General features: G+C 29.7%; 2 protein-coding genes across 2 annotated transcripts; one reads left to right on the top strand and one right to left on the bottom strand.

Moving 5' to 3' along the window:
- Positions 1-214: 214 nt before the first annotated feature.
- Positions 215-6177, top strand: LOC137830713 (calcium-dependent protein kinase 20). Its single transcript, XM_090305221.1, is given in 7 exon segments — positions 215-1561; positions 3663-3806; positions 3884-4036; positions 4947-5062; positions 5295-5462; positions 5735-5981; positions 5984-6177. Coding segments are annotated over 7 exon segments (1761 nt in total). The 5' UTR covers positions 215-690; the 3' UTR covers positions 6046-6177.
- Positions 6178-9877: 3700 nt separating this feature from the next.
- On the bottom strand, positions 9878-13573 carry LOC137830714 (myosin-binding protein 7). Its single transcript, XM_068638195.2, has 4 exons — positions 13082-13573; positions 11303-12810; positions 10993-11039; positions 9878-10322 (listed from the first exon to the last, which is right to left on the bottom strand). The coding sequence occupies exons 2-4, from the start codon at positions 12608-12610 to the stop codon at positions 10214-10216; spliced, it is 1464 nt and encodes a 487-aa protein (XP_068494296.1). The 5' UTR covers positions 12611-12810; positions 13082-13573; the 3' UTR covers positions 9878-10213.
- Positions 13574-22769: the final 9196 nt, after the last annotated feature.

Here is a 22769-nt window from a genome sequence, read left to right as displayed (position 1 = left end):
AAAAGTATTTCCAATTTATATGATGTTTTATTCACTTTTGAAGTTCTACGAATTATACTTAAAAAATATTTTTGATATATTAAAAATTTAAAAACATTAATTTGAAACCCATTGTAATAATATAATAATATTTAAAAAAATATGAGTTTAAGTGTATTATTTTTTAATGTGAAGATATAATGACTCTATAGTTAAATATTACCCACAATAAACTATTTGAAGAAAAAAAATGCATTGCACTATTAAAATCATTAATTTTCACTTGAAACAAAAGAAAGAAAAGGAAAAACTCAAAAGCAAGCATGCATTGTTGATTATTACATGCATGCATGCGATCTGGTTTTTCTCTTCGTTCTCACCAAGTTTCTGAATTCGACAATAACATCACAATCTCACGCCATTTTCATTCGCCAAATTAACCTCACCATTTGCATTCCACACATTCCATCCACGCCAATCTCGAATCTGGAATTCCCAAATTTCGAAATCTTCAACCTCGAGGATCGTTTTCCGTGGGAGATAGAGATCTTGGAGTTTGAAAAGAGCACAAATTAGGGTTTCGATTTCGCTTGGAGATAGATCTCGGAGTTTCGATACAGAACGCTATGGTTTCCTCGAGATTGCAACATTGGTGATGGCGTCGTCGCGGCGAGAGTGGAATCTCGCGCGTTGGTGAAAAGACTTGCAACGATGGGCAACAACTGCGTGGGACCGAACGTCGGTAACGGCTTCATCCAGTCCGTTACGGCGGCGGTGTGGAAGACGCGCCCGCCGGAGTCCCGCCTTCCGCCGCCTTCCGATGAGACCAAAACCTCGACTCCGGTACCGAAATCCGAGAAAGAGGCGGAACCCGCGCCTTCCCAATCCTCGGATCCTCCGTTGCGGGTGCAGAACACGCCGCCGGAGCAGGTGAAAATGCCCGCCTCGGCAGAGGCGAAGCCGCTCCCGCTGGACCACGAGAAGCCGGCGTCGAGCCATACCGAGCCGGCTGCCGGCGACAAGGAGAAGAAACCCACTCACGTGAAACGGATGTCCAGTATGGGACTTCAAGTGGACTCGGTGCTGGGTCGAAAAACAGAGAACATGAAGGAGTTCTTCAGCTTGGGGAGGAAGCTGGGGCAGGGGCAATTCGGGACGACGTTTCTGTGCGTGCAAAAGGGGACGAACAAGGATTTCGCGTGCAAGTCCATCGCGAAGCGGAAGTTGACGACGCAGGAGGATGTGGAGGATGTGAGGAGGGAGATTCAGATCATGCACCACTTGGCAGGGCACCCAAACGTGATTCAGATCGTTGGGGCTTACGAGGACGCCGTTGCGGTGCACGTCGTGATGCAGCTCTGCGCTGGGGGGGAGCTCTTTGACAGGATCATACAGAGGGGGCATTACACCGAGAAGAAGGCCGCGGACCTTGCTAGGTTGATTGTTAGTGTGGTGGAGGCTTGTCACTCTCTTGGGGTCATGCACAGGGATTTAAAGCCCGAGAATTTTTTGTTCGTTAATCAGGAGGAAGAGTCTCCCCTTAAGACCATTGATTTTGGACTCTCCGTGTTCTTTAGACCAGGTATTACCCCCCTTTTTCAGTGGATCCTTGCTGTTAAGAATCACAGTTTTATGGACAAAATTTACATCTAGGTACTCTGTTTATTTTATTAAAGTTAGAGTTTCATTTAGTATACTGAAGGTTTAATTTGAATGTTAACATAGATGAAAAAAATATGACTTGTGAGACCTTCTTTTACATGCTCAGTCAAATTTTCTAGTAGATATTAGTAACTGATATATCTAGTGGATTATTCGCATCAAATCATGATGATTTACAAATGTTAACAAAGGTTCTTGAAACTCCAGTATTTATCAGAGATCAATAATAAAAATATCTAAGTTTTATCCTTAAGTGTAAATAGTTAAACTAAATTCAGTAAGAACTTATCATGTAATAGCTTCAGTTTAGTTTGGATAAATTCCTCATTAACTAGTTATTAAAAAAAATAAGAAGTAAAATACATAATCTTTTTGTACGAGTTAAGATCAACTTATGAACCTCGGCTTTTGAAGAAGTTCAATAATCATAAAGCATTTAAAAAAATTGAAGTATACAAGTTGATTCTTTTTGGGTAATTATGTTAATGATATGAAGTATCAACTGGTTTTGAAAATGACTAATCTCTTAGGGAGAATTCGACTCATCATTTTTAGCAAAATCTCCCTTCTCAACTATGTTTATTCTATCAAAATATTAAAACTCGAAACCTTAATAGGAGATCCAATCCAATGTCACTTATACCAACAGTTTCTTGGTATGTAAGTTCATTTTAATTTATGAACAAATCTTTATTTATTTTTCTTTTTATTTTTCTTCTGTAAATACTTATTGAGAAATGTATTTAAGCTAGACCTTATTCACAAACTTAGTAATATATGACGCTTAGCTAAGTAAAGCAAAACTTTTTACTATGTCATAAGTAACTTTTATAAGTTTAAATAGCTATTACCAACGCTATCTTAACATATTAAGTTTATTATAATCATGAAGTGCTGGGAGATACATCTAACGATCTATTAATTGTTCTTGTTCAAATATGTACTGTGCTACCCAAATAAATGCATTTGAAAGGCTTTGATCTAAGAGAATTATCTACGTGTTTGGAGTGAGATACATGTTTCTAGTGTCATAAATGAGCAATTTATCAGTTACATTTGTACATCGTTTTTTGTTTAGGATGGTCTATGGTTTTCGGTTCTATCTGCTATTGAATCTGGAAATCGATTATTTTCTGTTTGCACAGGTAATTATGTTAATTTGGAATTGTGATCACGTTTGTCTTTCTCCTCTTTATTGTCTACTACGAATATAGAGAAAAGACATTGCTCTTTCTTGTCTCCTCTTCCTTGGACATTTGTTCTCACAAACATTTTCCTCTCGCTTTAATACTGTCAATTCAAACTTTTGATGTTTTGAATCCCATGTTTTTTCTACACTATCCATAGTTACTTTGACTTTTATTTTCAAAATTAGTACTTTAGATAAAGTAATCCTTCTTCTGAACTACCACTAAGTCTATTAGTAATTTTCATTTATGTCAGGACATTATTATGGCTACTTTATGTTAATTAAAGGGAAGAAAATCTGTTTGTCCTCCCTTAGACTGATTAAGACTCGAGGAGGAAGCCAATTTCATATTTTGCTAATTTAGATATAGAGTAGGAAGACTGCTCTGCTACTGCATAGATGTGTATTTTATCAAATCGACTCAACAGGTTGCTTACTAATTAAGAAGTTAAAGAATCATACATGAAAGCAGTAATAAAAATGAGTTATACAAGCAAAAACGAAAGAATCTGTTTAACAGTTGTGGACGTCTGGTGATAGGGTCTATAATTCTATAGTGGAGAAAGATGGTGGATGATTTGCTGACCATGTTAGCTTAATACTGAATATGTGTGCGAGTATACAACAGGGGTTGTATGGCAGATGCATTTTAGATGTTTAAGTCATCTCATGCATGTAGGACATCCTGTTATGGTGCTACCTCATCAAATATATGTTCTCTTAACTTACTAGGGGCATCCATTTCGTTTAACTATGCTACTCTCTTGCTTTTGCCTTTTATTTGGGATTTGGCCTTTTCAAATTCAGATTAAGAAAATGTTCATAACTTCAGGTGAAACATTCACTGATGTGGTTGGGAGCCCATACTATGTGGCCCCTGAAGTTTTGCGGAAGAACTATGGTCCAGAATGTGATGTTTGGAGTGCTGGGGTGATCATCTATATTCTACTCAGTGGAGTTCCCCCATTTTGGGATGGTGAGAATGCTATACCATTTAAGTTCATCATGCTATACTTTCTCATAAATGTCTGATATGTTTGGTGAATGGATCAGAAACGGAACAGGGAATATTTGAGCAAGTTTTGAAAGGAGAGCTTGACTTTGTTTCTGAACCCTGGCCAAGCATATCTGAAAGCGCAAAGGATCTTGTTCGAAGGATGCTTGTAAGGGACCCTAAGAAACGGCTGACAGCACATGAAGTTCTTTGTGAGTATGCATGTCTCGGTGATGCTACTGGGCTTGATTTACTTTGGAAATGTTTTCTCACTTTTTTGTCCTTAGAGATTAATTTCAAATAATATTATAGATAGTCTAGTTTATCTGCTTCAAGAGCTACTTACTATAAACTAATAGCTATTATGATGATGAACTGTGTCCTTTCCTATAATAAAACAAACTAAGCTTGACCTGTCCGCTTTTGCCTCTCCTCCCTTCTCAGAATGACAAGTATTCGGGCCATGAATTTCAAATAGCCCCTACCGAATAGACACTACCAACACACCATTATTACCACAGTATTCAGAAGTTAAACCAAAATTTTTGAAGTTTGCCTTGTCAGTGGAGATTTTCTGATTTTGATTTTTCAGATGAAATAATACCCTACTTCACATATGGTGCTTTCTTTTGGAACGCCCCTGTTTTATTTTTCACATTACTACATGGAAACTCTGCACTGCAGTTTCAAAATGAATAAATATAATTTTGAAATTAAAAATGTATTAAAGATATTTATGAATCACTACATTTTTTCTCCGAAAAATGATATTGAAACTGCTGGACAATTTATTATAATAATATAAATACGAGTAAACAAAATAAATTTCAAACTTTATGTGTTGTGAAAAAATTGTGGAAATAAGCACTGTATCAAGTTTATTAGCAAAGGAAAAAGGTTTCAAGAACGTATAATTTTATGCTGAGGCACTGATACAGGTTTCTCCAAGTGACATAAACTGCAGCATCATGATCTATTTATTCATCTTTGTTCGTTTACTTTTTGGACACAATAATCTTATTACTTTTTGGACACAATTTATTCTGTTTCAAAGTTGAAACTTAGTTATCTTCATTTTTAAATATACAAACAAATACATAAGCTAAGGTTGATGATGTGCAGGCCACCCATGGGTGCAAGTCGGAGGCGTTGCTCCTGATAAACCACTTGATTCTGCTGTTTTATCTCGTTTGAAGCAGTTCTCTGCAATGAACAAACTCAAAAAAATAGCCATTCGAGTGAGTATCCACTATTTATTTGAGAATAGAAATACATTGCATGTGCTCGAGAACTAGCTTATTTTATTGATTTTCCATATAAGGTTATCATTTACTATATATTAACAAAAATAGTCTAGCTGATTAAGCCTCGGACGTTTGAATATTGTCGATAATATTGAATATTTTGCCAGTTGAACATAATTGCTCCATTCAAGCAGTGCCTTTGACTTGCTGTATTATCCCTTCTCAGGTAATTGCTGAAAGTTTGTCTGAGGAAGAAATTGCAGGACTGAAAGAAATGTTCAGGATGATAGACTCAGATAATAGCGGACAGATCACAGTTGAGGAATTGAAAAATGGTTTGGAGAGAGTGGGTTCTGTTCTTAAGGATTCTGAAATTACTTGGTTAATGCAAGCGGTAAGTGCTTGCCTGCAATCCAAATTGGCCGTTCTATGCACAATTGTTTCTTGTACTAAAGGACCTGTGACTGGTTGTAGTTTGATTCGTTGGAATACAATTGGAAAGACATTGATACATATTGCTTATGAGAAACCATTGTAAATATTAAAATGAATGTCCACTTGTAACTCATTCCAGAAAAACCAGAAGCCTAAACCAGACTGGCCTTGAAGGATTGAACTATTTATGAATTAATGCAATCTTTTTGTTTTCTTCTTTGTATGATGCAGGCAGACGTTGATAACAGTGGTACCATAGACTATGGTGAATTCATAGCAGCTATGCTACACCTAAACAAGATCCAGAAGGAAGATCATCTATATGCAGCATTCACATACTTTGACAAAGATGGGAGTGGATACATTACACACGATGAGCTCCAACAAGCCTGCGAACAGTATGGCTTGCAGGATCATCACCTGGATGAGATAATACGTGAAATTGACCAGGATAATGTAATATACTGCATTCCAGTGGTTTAGTTTTTTGTTTTCTTTGTGTTGACTTGTATTCTGCACTGTTTTCAGGATGGACGCATTGATTACAGTGAGTTTGTAGCTATGATGCAAGACACTGGTTTTGGCAAAAAGGGATTATAGACAGCACGAGTAAAATTGTGGACGCCTTCAAGCATTTGTGAACTATTGATCTTACCAAATGAGAACTTGATAGATAGTCTCACTCTCACAGCTACCATAATCTCTTGCAGACGCCAGGTTATGTAAGTACGTGCATGCACTTAGAAAAATTGTTTGAGCTTCAAGGAGAGGAAGCTTGAATGGTCTGATAAACAGTGTTTATGTATTTACAAATCATTTTTTTGCTGAATATATAACCTAGTGCAACAGATAACAGTTTTTCCCGTTGAATCTGTAACCCTTCTGGGGGGTAAATGGATGGCAGAACAATTCTTCAGCATGTGATCTAATGATGTTAGAGTGCTGGTGCGCACTCTACGTGAAATTGGTGACAAATTTCCGAAAGCAATGTTGAAGGGCATGCATTTAAGAGAGATACGAACGTTCATCCAGCTGTGAAGTTCTTGAGTCTTTAAAGCCATGCTATGCCATGCCATCTTTCAGTGAGTCTCAAACCATGTGCTCCTGCTGAATATCATGTTGTATCAACTCATGTACCCTGATTGCATTCGTGTATAGAGATTTAATATTTAAGTGTATACACAATCAGTAACTGTTGGTTCTTTTGTAACTTCCTATTTTTGACCAATGATATGAGTGGATGAATTTGATGAGAATCAAGAGATGAATTTGGAGCACAAGAAAAGTTGTACACCAACCTAACCTTTAAGTACTTTCTTTAATTACTTGGTTATACATAGAAATTCACATGGAAACACGAACATAAAAATACACGAACATAAAAATATGTATAATTTTTAAAATGTATAATTTTTAAAATGTATAATTTTTAAAATGTACTACATGAAACATGAATCTATATATTATATAATTATAAATTATATAAATTGACAATAAAGATTTATGTGTATATGTATCTTTCATTTTTTTTATAGTAGAAAGATGTTTCTCCTAACGATTCAAAAGGATTTATTCTTTATTTTTATAATTATACTAAAAATTTATACAAGAAGTTTGGATGTTTAAAAATTAATATATTTCTCTTTTTTAAAATTATTAATCTAACAAATATTTTTTGAATTAGACACTTTACTAACATTTATCTTACAACTGTTGGTGTTCAATATGACACACCATTTAGTCCTTTTATACGTTATGTTTAATTTATTTTAGTTCTCTTGTGAATTTAAAGGCTATGGAATAGAAGAGATTTATAATTATATATAGGAATTACAAATAATTAAAATAAATAATTTTGAACTATAAGGCCTAAATGAGTAATTACATTTTTTAGTCAAGTGTTTGTGTCTTTCATAAAATTGTTTCACGTTAGAAAAAAAATGACCATTAAAGTAGACTTGAAATTAAATATCCAGAAGAAGATCTCTTGTTTGAATCTCGCGGATGAAAAAAGTTCTTGATGGCATAAAAATATAATATTATTTATGTAAAAATATAATATTATATTATGTAAAGTAGTTTTTTATCTATCTATTCGTTTGAATTTTATAATTCAACAATCTTTATGATTAATCTTCAAAAATTATCTCGTTTAATCCTTGTACACATTATTTTTAATATCTTTTGATTCGTGTAAATTTAAAAGTTAGGAATTAGTAGAGATTAAAATAATATGCTTATAAGGAATACAAAATTAAAATGGTATATGTAGAAAATTTAATACATTATTTTTAAGTTTATGAACTAAAAGATAAGATTTGTACCATTCTAGGGACTAATGCATCTTTTTCTTCAAGTCGAATACTTTTTTGTATGACTTTCATAGTATAATTTTACACTACTAAATTAATATTTATCCAAGTGGAACTGAAATTAAATAAATTAAATAAAGTTTCAAATTTGAATCCTTCATATAAATAAATTTAGGATTATCAGAGAGATTGTTCATTGATAAAAACATATTGCACTTTAAACATGTTAATAAAAGAATATTAGACTTGACTTTTTAGTCCCCAAAGTTAGGGTAAATCCAGCTTTGGTTATCCAAAAAAAAATTTAAAAAAAATAATCTTCCAAAATAAAATAAAAAATCTGTTCTCAGTGCCTAAAAACTAAAAGTGTTAAAATGCCAACATTGTTAAATAATTTTTGTTCCTTAAATTTGGATCAATTTATTTCAGTCCTCAATTTTTTTTAGTTTCTTAAATTTAAAAGTTTTTTAGTCTGTTAAATTTAAAAAATAATTTCTATTCAGTTAAAATTAAGACTTTTTATCTTACATTTTATTTTACGATTTGAGTTGAATTGTGACTAAAATGTAAAAACATGATATTTGATTTTGCTTTCATGAATTTTGCAATAGAAAACTGACACAAAACATAGTTTAAAACAACATTTGCTAATATACATTTGAAAGTATAATATGGTCATAACTTTATTTTTAAAACTATAAATAAATATTTGCTAGTTAGGTCAATAAAATTTTAATAAAATGATGTCACATAATAGAAATAAAATAAACTATTTTCAAAATTAAGAAGAACAAAAAATCAGCTATAAAAGGATTAAAAAATTATTTCCGAATTTGAGGGACTTAGAATAATTTTTCAAATTTGAGGGGCTAAACAAATATTTTTAAATTTAGGAGAAAAATAAATTATTCAAATTTTAGGATAAAAAGATATTTTATAATACTGATACATCATATTAAATGTCATATGACAATCACTAAATATTACAAAACCAAATTTCTCTCAAATTTCAAGAAAAATTATTAATATTAGGCCAAATATTATTTTTGCTCGCATAAAAATTATAATATCTTTTGTAAGTTTAAGCCTATGTGAATTTTCTCGACAAGTAAAATACGAATATTTTTATTTTATTCTGACTTAGGCTCTACTGTGTATAATTTTTTTCACTTCTAAAACCAGGAGATTCGGATCTGTAATAGTTCCAGAAATGAAAAAAAATATTAACCTAAATCTGATTATGCACACAATATTACAATATGCATGTATGTGTTAGTTTAGACGATTTCTTCTTGCAGCATATCAATTTTAAGTTGCACCCTATCATTTTTTTAAATTTCCAAAAATATAATTCAAAAATAGAAAGATTAATTCCAGACAGAACACAATTGAAAATGCATTTCAGATAAAAATTTCCAAAATTCAAAAACAAAAATATGTTCTGATAATCCAAATCCAAAACATTTTCGAATAAAAAGTTTCAAAAGTAATTTTTATTTACACCATCTTTTCATTCATTTAAGGTTATTTTCATTATTTCAGTTATTTTCATTATTTTAGAGAGACATTTTTGTCATATTCAATAGCAGATTGGGTGAACATGTTAGAATTGATATGGTGCAGGAGAATTTGCAGTTAGTTTAGAAGGACTATAAAATTCAAATTCAATTTACATAATATGTTCAATGGCATTTCTATAGCCTCCTCAAACTTGGTCAAACATACTTCTTTCTTTGAAAAAAAGTGCAAAACCTTATCAACTTGGGTCAACAGTTGAAAAGAATGGACATGGTAAGCAAAGGGCAGCTACAAAAATTCATCACACATACAAAATCCATAGATTAAGTTAAACCCTATGGAAGCATCTTCAACATTGAACAATTGCAAGAAGAATGAAAAACATGGCATGTTTTTATTTGAACAAAAGAATGTAATAAATGAATTTACATCAGCATACATGGCATGAAGTTGATGAATGTAAAGGAACTAAAATGAACATGCAGAACCATCTCTTGCTCAGTGAAGAAGATTTGAATGTGTAACACCATAACATTGAAAGGTGTAGTTAGTAAGATAAGAGATTTTGAATAGACATTGCATGAAGCGTGAGAAAACTTGCAGCAATATGTTATGTACAAGATTGTTGTCCAAAGGTGTACCTCGCACTGAATGAACTCCCAACAAAACTCGTATGTCACATCATATATCCAAGTTTCACCAATCAACCAACAAATTACACTCATTCTCACGTAAAAGCAATTAAACAATACTGCACAATGCACCAGTTTTCACGATCAATGAGGGAAAAAGCAAAATCTCATCACAGTAGAAGCAGTAGTAGTAGTAGTGTTACTGAAATTCAGTTGATGTTCCCACATTTGACCAGAGAATTGAAAGGTTAATCCCCCACTTGTGTACTTGAAACGCATCTCCATGGTCTTGCTCGTGTTCCCTTGTCCAGGAGCATCAGCAAGCCAACACTTTCAGCAGGTAGACCAAACATAAACCTACAGTCACAAACATTTTAGATGATGAACAGTTTCTTCCAAGGATTTGATCAAAGTAGAAGCTCCTTCAACTAACTTCTATAGAAGCAGTTTTTGGCTTTTGATCATAAAAAAATCTAATTTTAGATTTAATAGTTCTTGTAAGAGAAATTGGCAGTTTTCCAACACAATATTATATTATTAACTGAAATTTATTGAAAAATACCAATTTGGGTAGATCACACTTCTATTTTAATGATTCTCTATTCTGATTGTGTAGTTATTCATCAATTTTAACCAATGGTAGAGTGTGTTAAAAGTGTCTTTGAAATTGTGTTGATAACAGCACTCCTATTTGTAGAATGGTTCCAACAATCGCTTTAAAGGAAAAGAAAAGCTCAAAGAAGAAAAAGAATCAAACACCAAATTCAGTGCATGTTAAACATGCTCAATACTTTGATAATCCAAGTCTGCCACAGTTAAGTTTCAGAGGCAAATGATGAACCTTAAAAGATAAAGATATGATTCATTTCTTAATATTTTTACTATAGGCGTTAAGACTCATGAGAAAAGGCCACTTGAATTAAAAAAATGCATTCTCTTTAGAATGATTTCTGGGTAAAGAGATTGATAATTATGCAAAAAAACAATTGATGAGACCACTGAACACAAAAATGTAGTGATAACTTACTTGCTTTGACGAGCTTTCTTTCTCCAGAAAACAAGTGAAGAAACCCACTGAACACAGAGATGAAATGGCATAAGTTTTATTTTCAAAGCTTTCACCAAAATAGATGCATGTTTTCAAAATCTTGCATAAGCCAACTTTGTCAGCAGAAAACCACTTGCAATAAATTTAAACTGAGAGGCAACCAGTTATAAGCAGGATGATGTAACAACAGATTAATTATCTAATGTGTACTTTCCCATCATATATATGTAGAAAAACATTCATCATATATTTGCATTGCTGTTGGTAACCATTACAATCATTAAATTACCTTAACAATTGAAAATAGTGCAGAGTTGCCTGCAAAACTCGGTTTTTTTGCCATTTTTCTTTGCGGTGACATCTCTTTGCACAGATGTTGAGCTATTTCCTTCAGCAACACAAGTTGTGCTTTATCCGTGCGCATCGAAATGAGTGACTGCCTCATTGACTCCCTATCAGCTTCAAGTACCTGAAGCCTCATGTAAAGCTTCTTTACGTAGGGATCCTCAAATTCAGTAGCATGATTCCCTGACTCCCTTGGAGTGGTTGCATAATCCTCGAAATCAACAGCTCCGGCTTTAGAATCTGTGAAACCATTATGAGGTGCCCCACAATGAACAGAGTCAATTGTATAAATTCTGTCACTCATATCATCACCTTCTGATACATTATCTGCCTTGGAAGGATCCTCTGTCTTGGAGAAATAATCTTTCTTATAGTTACTATTGCGCTTTGGAGAATCCATCATAGACTCGGGTCCTGTTTCTTTAACCAGGCCACCAAATGATGTTGAGTCACTGGAAAGTCTCCTAGAATGCTTATTCCTTCTTGGAGACTGTCCAACAATTACTTTCTCTAGAATATTTTTCCCTGTAAAATCACCATCCATCTGGCTATAAGTGGGAGTTTTCTCCATTTGAGAAATCCTATTTTCTAAGTTCCTCAGACGGTCAGTAGGAGTTTCACCAAAAGCATATTTCTCTATGTCTGTGTCATCATTATCAGCATCCGTAGCACCATGCATCACACTACATTTCAGAGGAGGATATTCATAGGTTGGAAGTTCATATTGATTAGCCTCAGCCTCATCCTCACTCAGACCAAAACTCATCAACCTGTGTTTGTAAGCCTGAACTTCACAAGTAAGTGACTGAATGATCTGTTCCCTCTTATACAACAAATCTTCCAAAGATAGAAGTTCCTCCTGATCATGTGTCATCTTCTCCTCCGCAAAACGTTTAAATTGGCGTGCCTCCATTTGAACTTCTGCCTTTTCCCTCTGAAGCCTCAGTATCATTGACATGGCCTCATTCGCCGCAGTGGATGAAGAATTTCTCTCTTCCTCCAACTCAGCATTCAAATCTTGAATGGTTTTCTGCTGCATACTGACCATCTCACGCAAGGCCACACATTCATTCTCAATTTCCACCCTGGCAAACACGGGCATGGCCAGTTGGCCATCCATTTTGAACTCATCATGCTTTCGTTTAACAGATCGAATCCAAGTCCCCGAAGATTGAGCTAACATGGAGCAACCACATCCACAGTTGCAACATTTCAACAAATCCCTGGAAGATGGTACTACTTCCGAAGCCATTGATCACAAAATGCATAAAAACCCTTGAACCACTTCAAATCACCAACAACGTTTCACCAAATTCAAAAACAAATCAGCTAACAAAAATACCCATCAATTGAAAAAAAAAAAAATTGGTATTTGCTATGACATCCCCTCTGTCTTCCCCTCCCTCTTGTCAATCTCCTTCTCCATCGAATCAACAAATAAGACAAAAAAACCTGTAAAAAAAATAAAACCACCATTTTAAATCTAATAACAACAACAACTAACAACCAATAAAAGAAAATTCAAAAAAGAAAAAAGGAAAAGCATTCAAGCGTAAAAAGAAAAGCAAAAAAAAAAAAAAATCAACCCCAGAACTAAAAATCGATTTTTTTTCAATTCCCCTTTTGCAAACGACCTCAAATCCTTATCCCCGAGCCTAATTTCTCCAAGCCCGAAAAATTCAAGACCAAAACTTCCCCTCCCCCCCCAAAAAAAAAAACCAACCTTGAAGGAGTTGCCGTTGACGAATCAATAGCAGCGGCGGCGAAGGCTCCAAGAGGGAGAAAACGACGCAAATATTGCCGGAAAATTCACCTTCACCGGATAAAATTAGGAACCAAAAAAAAAGGGAAAAAATAGAGAAACGAAAATTACAACGTGCAACCAATCCTGGAACAGTTTAATTGTGGTTTTCTTGGAACGAAAGAATGGGGGAGCGGGAACGGTGTTTGGTGGGAAGGAAAAGACGAAAGATAAAAAACAAAAATCGGAAAAGAAAGAGGGAATTTATTATTATTGAGAAACCCTAGATATTTTAATTGGGATTTGTTTTATCTGGGTTATCTGATTTTTTTTGTGTTATGTTTGATTGATCTCTCTCCCCAAAGAGAGAGAAAGAGAGAGACAGAGAAGAATGGAGAGAGAGAGAAAGATAAAAGGAAGGTTCAAATTCCTGAGCTGTTTGAAGACCTTCGTTGGAATTCACAACTTTTCTTTGCTTTTTTTGTTTTCTTTTATATATATTATTATACCTTTTCTTTTTCCAATAATATATTTCTCACATAAAATATTTTAAAATTTTCAATTTTTTTAGTAACATGGTATAATGGCAAGTGAAATATTTTCAACTCACTCACATTTTTTTTTCATAACCCGTTTAAAATAAAATAACATATTAATAAGTAAAACAAAAAAAAATTTATAAAATCTATTTAAATTTTTCGTGTACCATTTTTTAGTAAAATTAGAGTAAATTTATAGTTTTTAATTAGTTCGATGTATGTTTGAAAGCATTTTATCTTTACTTTTTATGTTTTCTTTTCATTATTAAATTATACTAATTTTTTTCCTCCAGTCAATTATGTGTTCTTTGACCTTAACTTTATCATGAGTTGCCAGAGTTGTAATTTTATTTTAATATTACGATTATTATTATTATTATTTGTTTATCAAGCTTTCTGATTCGCATCCAAAAAAACGTGATTACAACTCCTATGCAATAATAAAACATTTAATATTTTTATGAAAATAAATTTTCATGGTTTTTGTGTTGATACAGCTATATAAAATGACGAACAGTGGAAGGAAAAAGGATTGCAAGATTTAATTTGGTAAAATTTGAAAGGTGATTGTTGCATGTTACAGCTCCCTCACTATATTAATCATTTGTTCATATTTTCTGCAAATTTTACACCTTTTAGAGTTATGAACCAGACCTTGTATCTTAAAAAAAAGATCAAATATTGGTTTTGATTACTATATAAAAGTTGTTTTTTAAATCGAATGGCAACAACATTGTCAAAAATAGTTATTTTTATTGAATTTTATTGAATTTGAGTTACTGTGAGGTAGATGAATGAGTTATTAGGTGAATTGGAAGAGTTGTCAAAGTTTGATAATGATAGAGTTGTCATCTATAAATAAGAATTTAGTGAAATATTTAATAAAATTGTTACTGAATAATTGGTTGATAAGTCTCTTATTGAATGGATAATTTTTGTTGTAATAAAGATGAGTTTTAAAGTGATTGTGAATTATTTGAATTGGTATATAGTTTGCATCCAACTATTTTAAGTAGGTATTATATTGTTAATATTCTTTGGTATTGAGTAGTAAAATATTAATCAACAATATTTTGTATCACGATATACATGGATGAATTTTTTTTATAAAATCTAAAATTTTGGTATGAATAAATTTTAAGTAGATAAAAAATATAAATATCTAGTTAATGCTATTCTAGAATAATATAACTACGAGAAAATAGTTGTGTAAATATGAAATGGAGTTCATACAATTTTTCTCCTACTCTTTAGGTATTTTATTGATTAAGATTAAGATGAGATGTTGTTAATGTACTATTTAACACTTGAGATTATCGAAAATTTAATAAGAGCATTAAAGATGTGTACGATAAGCTTTGTTTCTGGACACACTACCTCTTTGAAAAGAAAATGAACTTTGGTATCTTCTTAAACATACTGAAATAAAATTTTGAAATATAATGTAAATGTGTGATTATATATACTAAAACACGATTATCTATGTAAGTGGTGCTCAAGCAACAAGAGATCACTCAAGCATTAAGGTGTGAAAGTGGTGCATGGAATTCTATAATATGTTAGGCCATGTAACCATGTTTTAATGCTCAAGTGACAATAAAGTTAATCAAGCATTGATGAAATAGTGACATCAAAGTTTTAGAACTTGTTGGGCAATACAACAAGTACAGTATCACTCAAGTGCTATAATGATGCTGAAGCAATATGATTGCTCAATTGTTGTCTGCGAATTTGAGTGAGCGAAAGACAAAACCAATTCTTTTTATACGGAGTATTGCTCAAGTGATGTAAAGTTGTTCAAGTGAGAAAATATTCCTTAATTTAGAAAAGTAAGGTCAATCAAGCAAAATGAAGTCGATCAAGTGATACATATTTTATAGCGAGAAAAATGTTAATGTTATATATTTATATATGTGATTTATGTGTTGATATGCATGTACGATGTGATTTATGTTGTGAGTCTTTGTGGTGTACGGTGAGGATACTCAAGATAATATATTAAGCATTAAATTCATAAAAGAAGTAGAATTCCTATATTTTTCTGAATATTTAATAACATAGATAAAACATAAGACGATAATTGAAGGAGATTATTATATTAAGATTATTTTTATAACATATACAAGTAACCACATTCACATAAAAGGTTAAGATTGATTTTCATCAATAGTACTTTTGATGGATTAAATGCTAGTTTCTATTTAAATAAGCTTAATATGAATATTCTATAAATCATAAATTTTAACAAATTATACCATTTTGTTTAAATATAGTTAATGGTTGATGTATTTTTAATTAAAGGTGATTGAATTACAATTTATTGTATATAAAATTTTAAAAGAATTAGTTTACTTTTATATATGTGAAATGTTATAATGATATCACATACAACAACATGTAAAATATATATTTTTTTAATTATTTGGTAATGTATATTTGTATATATTATTTTGGAAACTTAATGTTACAAATATGTGATATATATATATATATATATATATATATATTCTATGACTTTTAATTTTTATAAAAAGTATTAAATTAATATTTTAAAATAGTAAAGAAGTGGGTACGAACGTTAATATATTCAAATTCATTATTCGATGAGATAAATATTAATTTTTACTTTAAAGATAAAAATGAGATAGTCATGTATTGGTGAAATCTCACCCACACATGAGCAAATGTTTTAAAAAGTAGAATAAATGCTTTTAAATTTCAATAATAAACTAGAACAACAAATAATATTACAATAATATATATTGTACCATATATATATATATAATTTCTATATATAAGTAACTATTTCTAGTGTGTTGCAACTATTAAAGAGATATTAAAAGCATAAGAGCATATTTTCTCATAAAATTTTAGCTAGATATTTGCTCACAAATTTTAGTAAAGGATTGTGATAATAATAATGGTATTATTATTATTATTATTATTATTATTATTATTATTACAAATAAGGTGGAGTGTTATTTTTCTAAGATTTGAAAAGTCAAGTCGAATCTTTCAAAATGTAGTTAAAGAACTTTTTGATGCAGATTAATGGAAAAAAAAAATTTGTAAAATATTTTTCAATGTTGTTTAAATATAAGGAAGTTGAAGTTATATAAAATATGAAATATCTAAATATTGAGTGAATACTTAATCTGAAATTGATGTAAATAAAAACGAAAATAACTAAAAAATAGTTTTAAAAAATAATTATAGCTAATTAATAAATATATTATAAGTGACTTTTGTTAAAAGATATATGAATCTTTTAACATATATAGCATATAAATATATTATTAACTATATATTTAGTTATTATTAATAATAATCTTTATATTTAATCATCATTAATGAAACTCTTTTTAACCTCTGAGACCCTTCATACTCATGAACCCATCACAAGGAAAAACAGAAATTCATAATTCACTTTGGCTTTTGAAGAATATAATTATAGTTTAGAAAACCAAAATTAGCATAGTTTTCTTTTTGTAATATTTTTTGGTGCAAATTTATACTTTATTTATTTAATTTTAGAATAAACAAGTTGATTAAAGTTGGTCCATGCATATCTAATATTCCAACATGTTGTTTTCAATTATTAAATTATGAAGTATGTAATCAATTGGTGGTGCCCCTCTTCACCCACCTTCACCCTTCTCACTTTCCTATGAGTTTTTCTTTAAAAAATCAGTGTCAAATCATTATTATTATTATTATTATTATTTTTCATTTTTCTCCTACTTGAATCTCTCATTTTCAATCTATTTCTTCAAATAAATAACACATTAATTTTTGTTTTTTTCTTGTTCATTTGATTTTCTTTAGTCGGATATTAATATTGTTTTTAGTAATGTAATGGTAACTTATTTGAGGAATTTTTATATATTTAAATATATACTTCATGTTTTATTTTTTTTATAAATATATAATTAATTAATCTCACAAAAACAAATCATATTTTCGATCAATTATAATCATTTTTTAGTTTTAAAATTAATTGACCAAAACACACTTTTATTTCTTATCTCTAAAAAATATCTTATGGTCGATATTTTTTTAGTTTATGCTTTATTACGTCACTCTAAAATTGAGATTTAAAAAGAAATTGACAAGAAACAAGAATAAAGTTGATTAGACTACTTTTATAATGTCAACATCGTCATTGTTTGGTAATTTAACTCACTGTTTTGTCACTTAATGGTTTTATTTAGTTTTTGTATTAGTGTAATGAAAAACTATTAAATTAAAAAAAGTATTGTTTAAAATTAATAAATGTTATATATAATGCAGAATAAATTTATTATTTATTTATTTGAAATATTCCATCTTTCTAAATTTTGAAACATATGGGTTTTTTCTAGTTTTTGAAAATAATCTTGGGAAATAAATATTTATTTTGATTGAACTTGGGTTGGATAATTGTAAATAAAATGATATAGCATTAATTAAATTTTGATTTATAATGAGTATTGTGGATTTTGACGAGGAAAAGAAAAGTATTAAAGGCTATTTGGTAATGAAATTGATTTATTAAAAAAGACTGTGCAGATATTTATATTTAAATATACTTTGAAAAATTTCTCTTTTATTTTGAATGCGATATATATGAATAATTAAAATAACATAAAATTATAATTTAATAATTAGATTGATGAAAATATATTTGATGTATTTAAGAAGCAAAACAAAATGGTGGCTGAAAAGGTAAAAAATCAAAGCACATAATGACCCACGAGAAGTTAGGCAAACAGAGACCAACTCATTTCTTATATGTTAAATAATAAATAAATAAATAAATAAATATAAACTATTATTTCCTTCCTAAGATAATCAATAATAAAATATTGTTGAAGGTACTATAAATTAGAAATTAAATTTTAATTTAATTTTATAAAATTGACGTGTAAAATAGGAATTAGTTATATTTTTATATTATAAATTTACTTTATTTCTATTTGCGAGAATTCCAACTAATTGTAACCTTTGGGTTTATCGGAAGTACTTTTTGATTTAACGGTAAATGTTTCCAATAATAATTAATTATATTTTTTATATAATCAATTATAATAAAGTAAATTCTGTGTTCTTCACATAATTTATATATGAAAATGTGTGAAAAATATTCTATTATATCGTGTAAATATATTAAGAATTTATTATTAGAGTAATACAAAAGTAAAAGTAGGATATGTAAATATCCCACATTTACTACAAGATCAATTTCAAACACATTACTAATATTTAGGCGTAAAAAAACACTTTTAAAATTCAAAAACTGTTTTGCACATATTTTTTAAAAGTATTGTTTTGGAAATTTGTTTAAATCTTCGATAAAAAAATTCACTGATCTCAAAAAAAAAATCATGTATATTTTTTTTCGTGTAAAAATTTATTCATTTTATCAAAATTAAAAATATTATTTTAGAATTTTACAGAATAAAAAATAAATATTTTTTTAAAGATAAAAAAACCAAAACTGGTTTTGGTATACTAAAAACATAGTGTAATAATGCTATGTTTCGCATTAAAAAAAAATAGAGGGAGTGAAAACGACAAAAGAAAAAGAAATAAAAGTGGAATAAATACTTTTAGTTAAAAAGAGATTAAAAAAAAGAGAATGAAAAATCGTTCAATTTTACTTTAATAATGTATAATCTGAGAGTTTTTTTTTTTTTTTTTATAAAAATGAGTTATAGAATTGTGTATTTGGTTTTGAGTTCTGACTGTTTGTTCGTGCACCTTCATATCTTCTTTTGCCACCTTTATACATAATTTGAAAATACATTTTTATCCTTTTTGTGTCATCCTCATAGATTGGTTTCCGAATTATGCAATCCAGAAACTCATTAGAAAAAAGACTTCCAGATTACATAATTCGGAAGTTAAATAAGACTTCCCGAATATGTAATCCAGAGAGTAATCATGGATCTGAAAAATGACTTCCGGATTATGTAATCCAGAAGCTAATTACACATTTGAAAAATGACTTCCAGATTACATAATCTGAAATATTGAAAAGGGGCATTTTTGGAAAATTGGAAATTTATGGAGGTGAGAGAAGAAGGTATGAAGGTGCAGGAAGAAATATTCTTGAATTCTATACTTTTTCTTCTACAGGTGTTGTTTTCAAACACTCGGCCCATATTTGTTATATGCTCCCGTGAAGTCCAAATAGATAAAATTGCTTTTGGCACCTACATGTTTACTATTTTCTTCCTGCCTGCTTTACCGTGGATTGATGAAAATAATTTTTCTGAAACTTTCATTATACTTTTTATAAATTTTATTCAAAATTTATGAATAACCATTTAGAAAAATTTCAAAAAAAATTGTAAAATATATAATTCATATATAATTTTGAATTAGTATAAAAATCTCTTATTTGAATTTATATTCAATTTGTTTTCTTTATTATTTTTCATTGTCTATATTACTTTTTATGTTAAACATTCTTAAATCTTTGATATTTTTAAATATGAGTTATGAACACTCATTGATTAGATCTATTATTGAAATCGTTGGGAGACGATTTGAGATTAACTTATCTTATCATTATAGGGATGTTAATGCGGAGCGGGCCATGTGGGCCTGTCTGCATCCCGCTATCAAAAAGCGCGGCGTAGACTCACTAATCTAGCTCGCTGACCCGCTTTGGTCCGCCCCGCATAATCCGTAGCCCGGCGGGTCAATAGCGGAGTGCAACAGGTTGGTCCACTCGTCCGCATAAATAAAAATAATTATTATTTTATTTTATTTAAAAAAATAAAATTTAATTTTGATGTATTAAAAAAATGAATGCTTTATTTTAATCATCTAAAGGAGTTAATATTAAAAGTGATAGTAAATTTAATTTTAATTAAAATATTATATTTAAAATTTGTTAATAAATTATAATATAAATAAAAGATTTCAATAAGATATTCATTAAAAAATTAGTCATATTCATTAAAATATTTTATAATAGATTAGATACTCTAATACATTTAGATACATATATAAATGCAAAACAAAATTGTGACTTATAGTTTAAAGTTATTAAAAGACTTATATTAACAATATTATATGAGTTCTAGTAGGGAGAAATATAAATATAAGAGTTACCTTATAAATTAACAATAGAATCATGTGAGGTGAACATTGGAAACATTCATATCATGGTAACCTTAGACTTGATTGATTTTGGTACATGACCCTGAGCATAAAATGAAGGAAAGAAAGGTAAAATGGGTTGATTTAGCTAGATAGAGTTGTAATAATAAAATTGATAGTGAGATCTAAAATAATAATCATAGAAAATAAATTGTGAAAAGAAGTAGGAAATGAGTAAGAAGTATTAATGGTGAAAGATTGTAGATTCAACCATATATAAATATAGAAGATTAATTAGAGACTCCTCAAGAATAAAGTACAGAGAAATAAAGAAAAATGATGTTTGAGGATAATAATTTAGTTATTCTTAGATTTATCAAAATATTATGTCTCACTTTTTAAGACATGACAAATAGATGGGAGCATGTTTTGATGAAGATCTAGGGTAACCATAGTTATGATTTTGTATTTCTCTTATGTTTCTATCATAACTTTGGGTGATTCACTAGTTATACTAAATATATGATATTTTTGTGTAAACATATAATATTTGAAGATCAATAATTCTGAATTATACATTACTAAAAGTTAAATTTTGTGCACTCTTTTTATGTCCACTTGTTGAAGTAGTGATCCTTAATTATTAAAAAACATTGCACATTGCACACAAATATATGTTACTTGGGAGTAGGAAATAGTCCAATCATAGTACAAAAAAATAAGATGCCTTTCATGATATGTTTTGTAACATCTCGTGCTTGTAATGGATTAATACTATGTAAAGGAAAACCACTCCTAATTTTTCAACTCTAAAATCAAATACATTAACTACACTAGGCAAAACAATTTTATAATTATTTCATACCATCACATTCACGTAAATTAGAGATTAAAACATTTCACAATATATAAGTAGATGTAAATTTTATTTTATAATTCAATTTTATGAGATTGAGTTAAATTTAAAATTTACTTTTTATATGATATCAGAATCCTTTAGAGTCTATTTTTGTGAATATTTGTTGAGTTCAGATGTGTTGAAAAATTCACATCGACGTTATAAAATAGTATTGTGGGTTGAATTAGACTTAAATTTCATTTATTAATAAATCAAACACAAAAACAAACAATATTTAAATACAACAATTTTAAAAATATCTAACAAATTTTGAAGTTAAAATATTTATATATCAAACAATGGATATAAAACACTTTTATCTAGCATATATGAGACAATGATCACATCTCCATTTAGAACCTCTTTCTAGTGACTATATTATTTCTTGAATAAAGAGTTATGATATTTTTAAAAAAAGGAAAAAAAAAAAAGCATGTCCCAATGTAGGTCCCCTTAAACCAAAGAAAATTATTGAGAAATTGAATATAAGCATTTAGTATGTGTAACAAGAATGTAATAAAACCCATAAATTTTTATGAATCCAAATTAATTTCTATGGAATGGAGGACATGTTAAGCGTGCTGTACCTTCAATCATGGCTGGCCCAAACTCTGTCAACGACATGAGATTTCAAATTTAATAAAATCACATTTTTAATAACTTTTTTTATTTATCAAAGCTGAATTTTATTTATCATGAGTTTGTATTTTGTATGAAATTATCATGATCGTCTATGTAATTTTCCCATACAGTTTAATTATGGATTAAATATATTTTTTTCTTATTATAACAACATCGTTCTGATCTAAATTTTAGACCATCTAATTATTTATACTATAAAAATGATTATAATGCCATTTTGTATGTAAAATGATTATTATAGTTATTTTTAATTTTTTTTTTCTTCAAAATTTGTTGTTGTTTTGATTGTAGATTGATGTTCGGTGTAACTACTTACAATGAATTCATAAAGTACAATATCAAATTGAATTTTACAAACAGAAAGACTTGTTTCAATCATTCTCATACTATAAACATCTAGATAGTCTAAAGTTTGGACTAAGAACCAACATAAATTTCTTGTTATAGTACCGAATGAAAACATATTCAACATTTTAAATATTTAACAACTAATTATTTAGAT

The sequence above is a fragment of the Phaseolus vulgaris genome, chromosome 7, assembly GCF_051622355.1.
Source record: "Phaseolus vulgaris cultivar YP4 chromosome 7, ASM5162235v1, whole genome shotgun sequence".
Classification (NCBI taxonomy): domain Eukaryota; kingdom Viridiplantae; phylum Streptophyta; class Magnoliopsida; order Fabales; family Fabaceae; genus Phaseolus; species Phaseolus vulgaris.
This window is presented reverse-complemented; position numbering and strand designations above follow the sequence as displayed.

Excerpts from the sequence above, each read along its gene's own strand:
- LOC137830714 (XM_068638195.2), bottom strand. The coding sequence starts at position 12,610 with ATGGCTTCGGAAGTAGTACCATCTTCCAGGGATTTGTTGAAATGTTGC. Across the intron at positions 11,040-11,302 it reads CACTATTTTCAATTGTTAAG|TGGGTTTCTTCACTTGTTTT; the intron begins GTAATTTAATGA and ends CTCTGTGTTCAG. Across the intron at positions 10,323-10,992 it reads AAGAAAGCTCGTCAAAGCAA|GTTTATGTTTGGTCTACCTG; the intron begins GTAAGTTATCAC and ends TTGTGACTGTAG.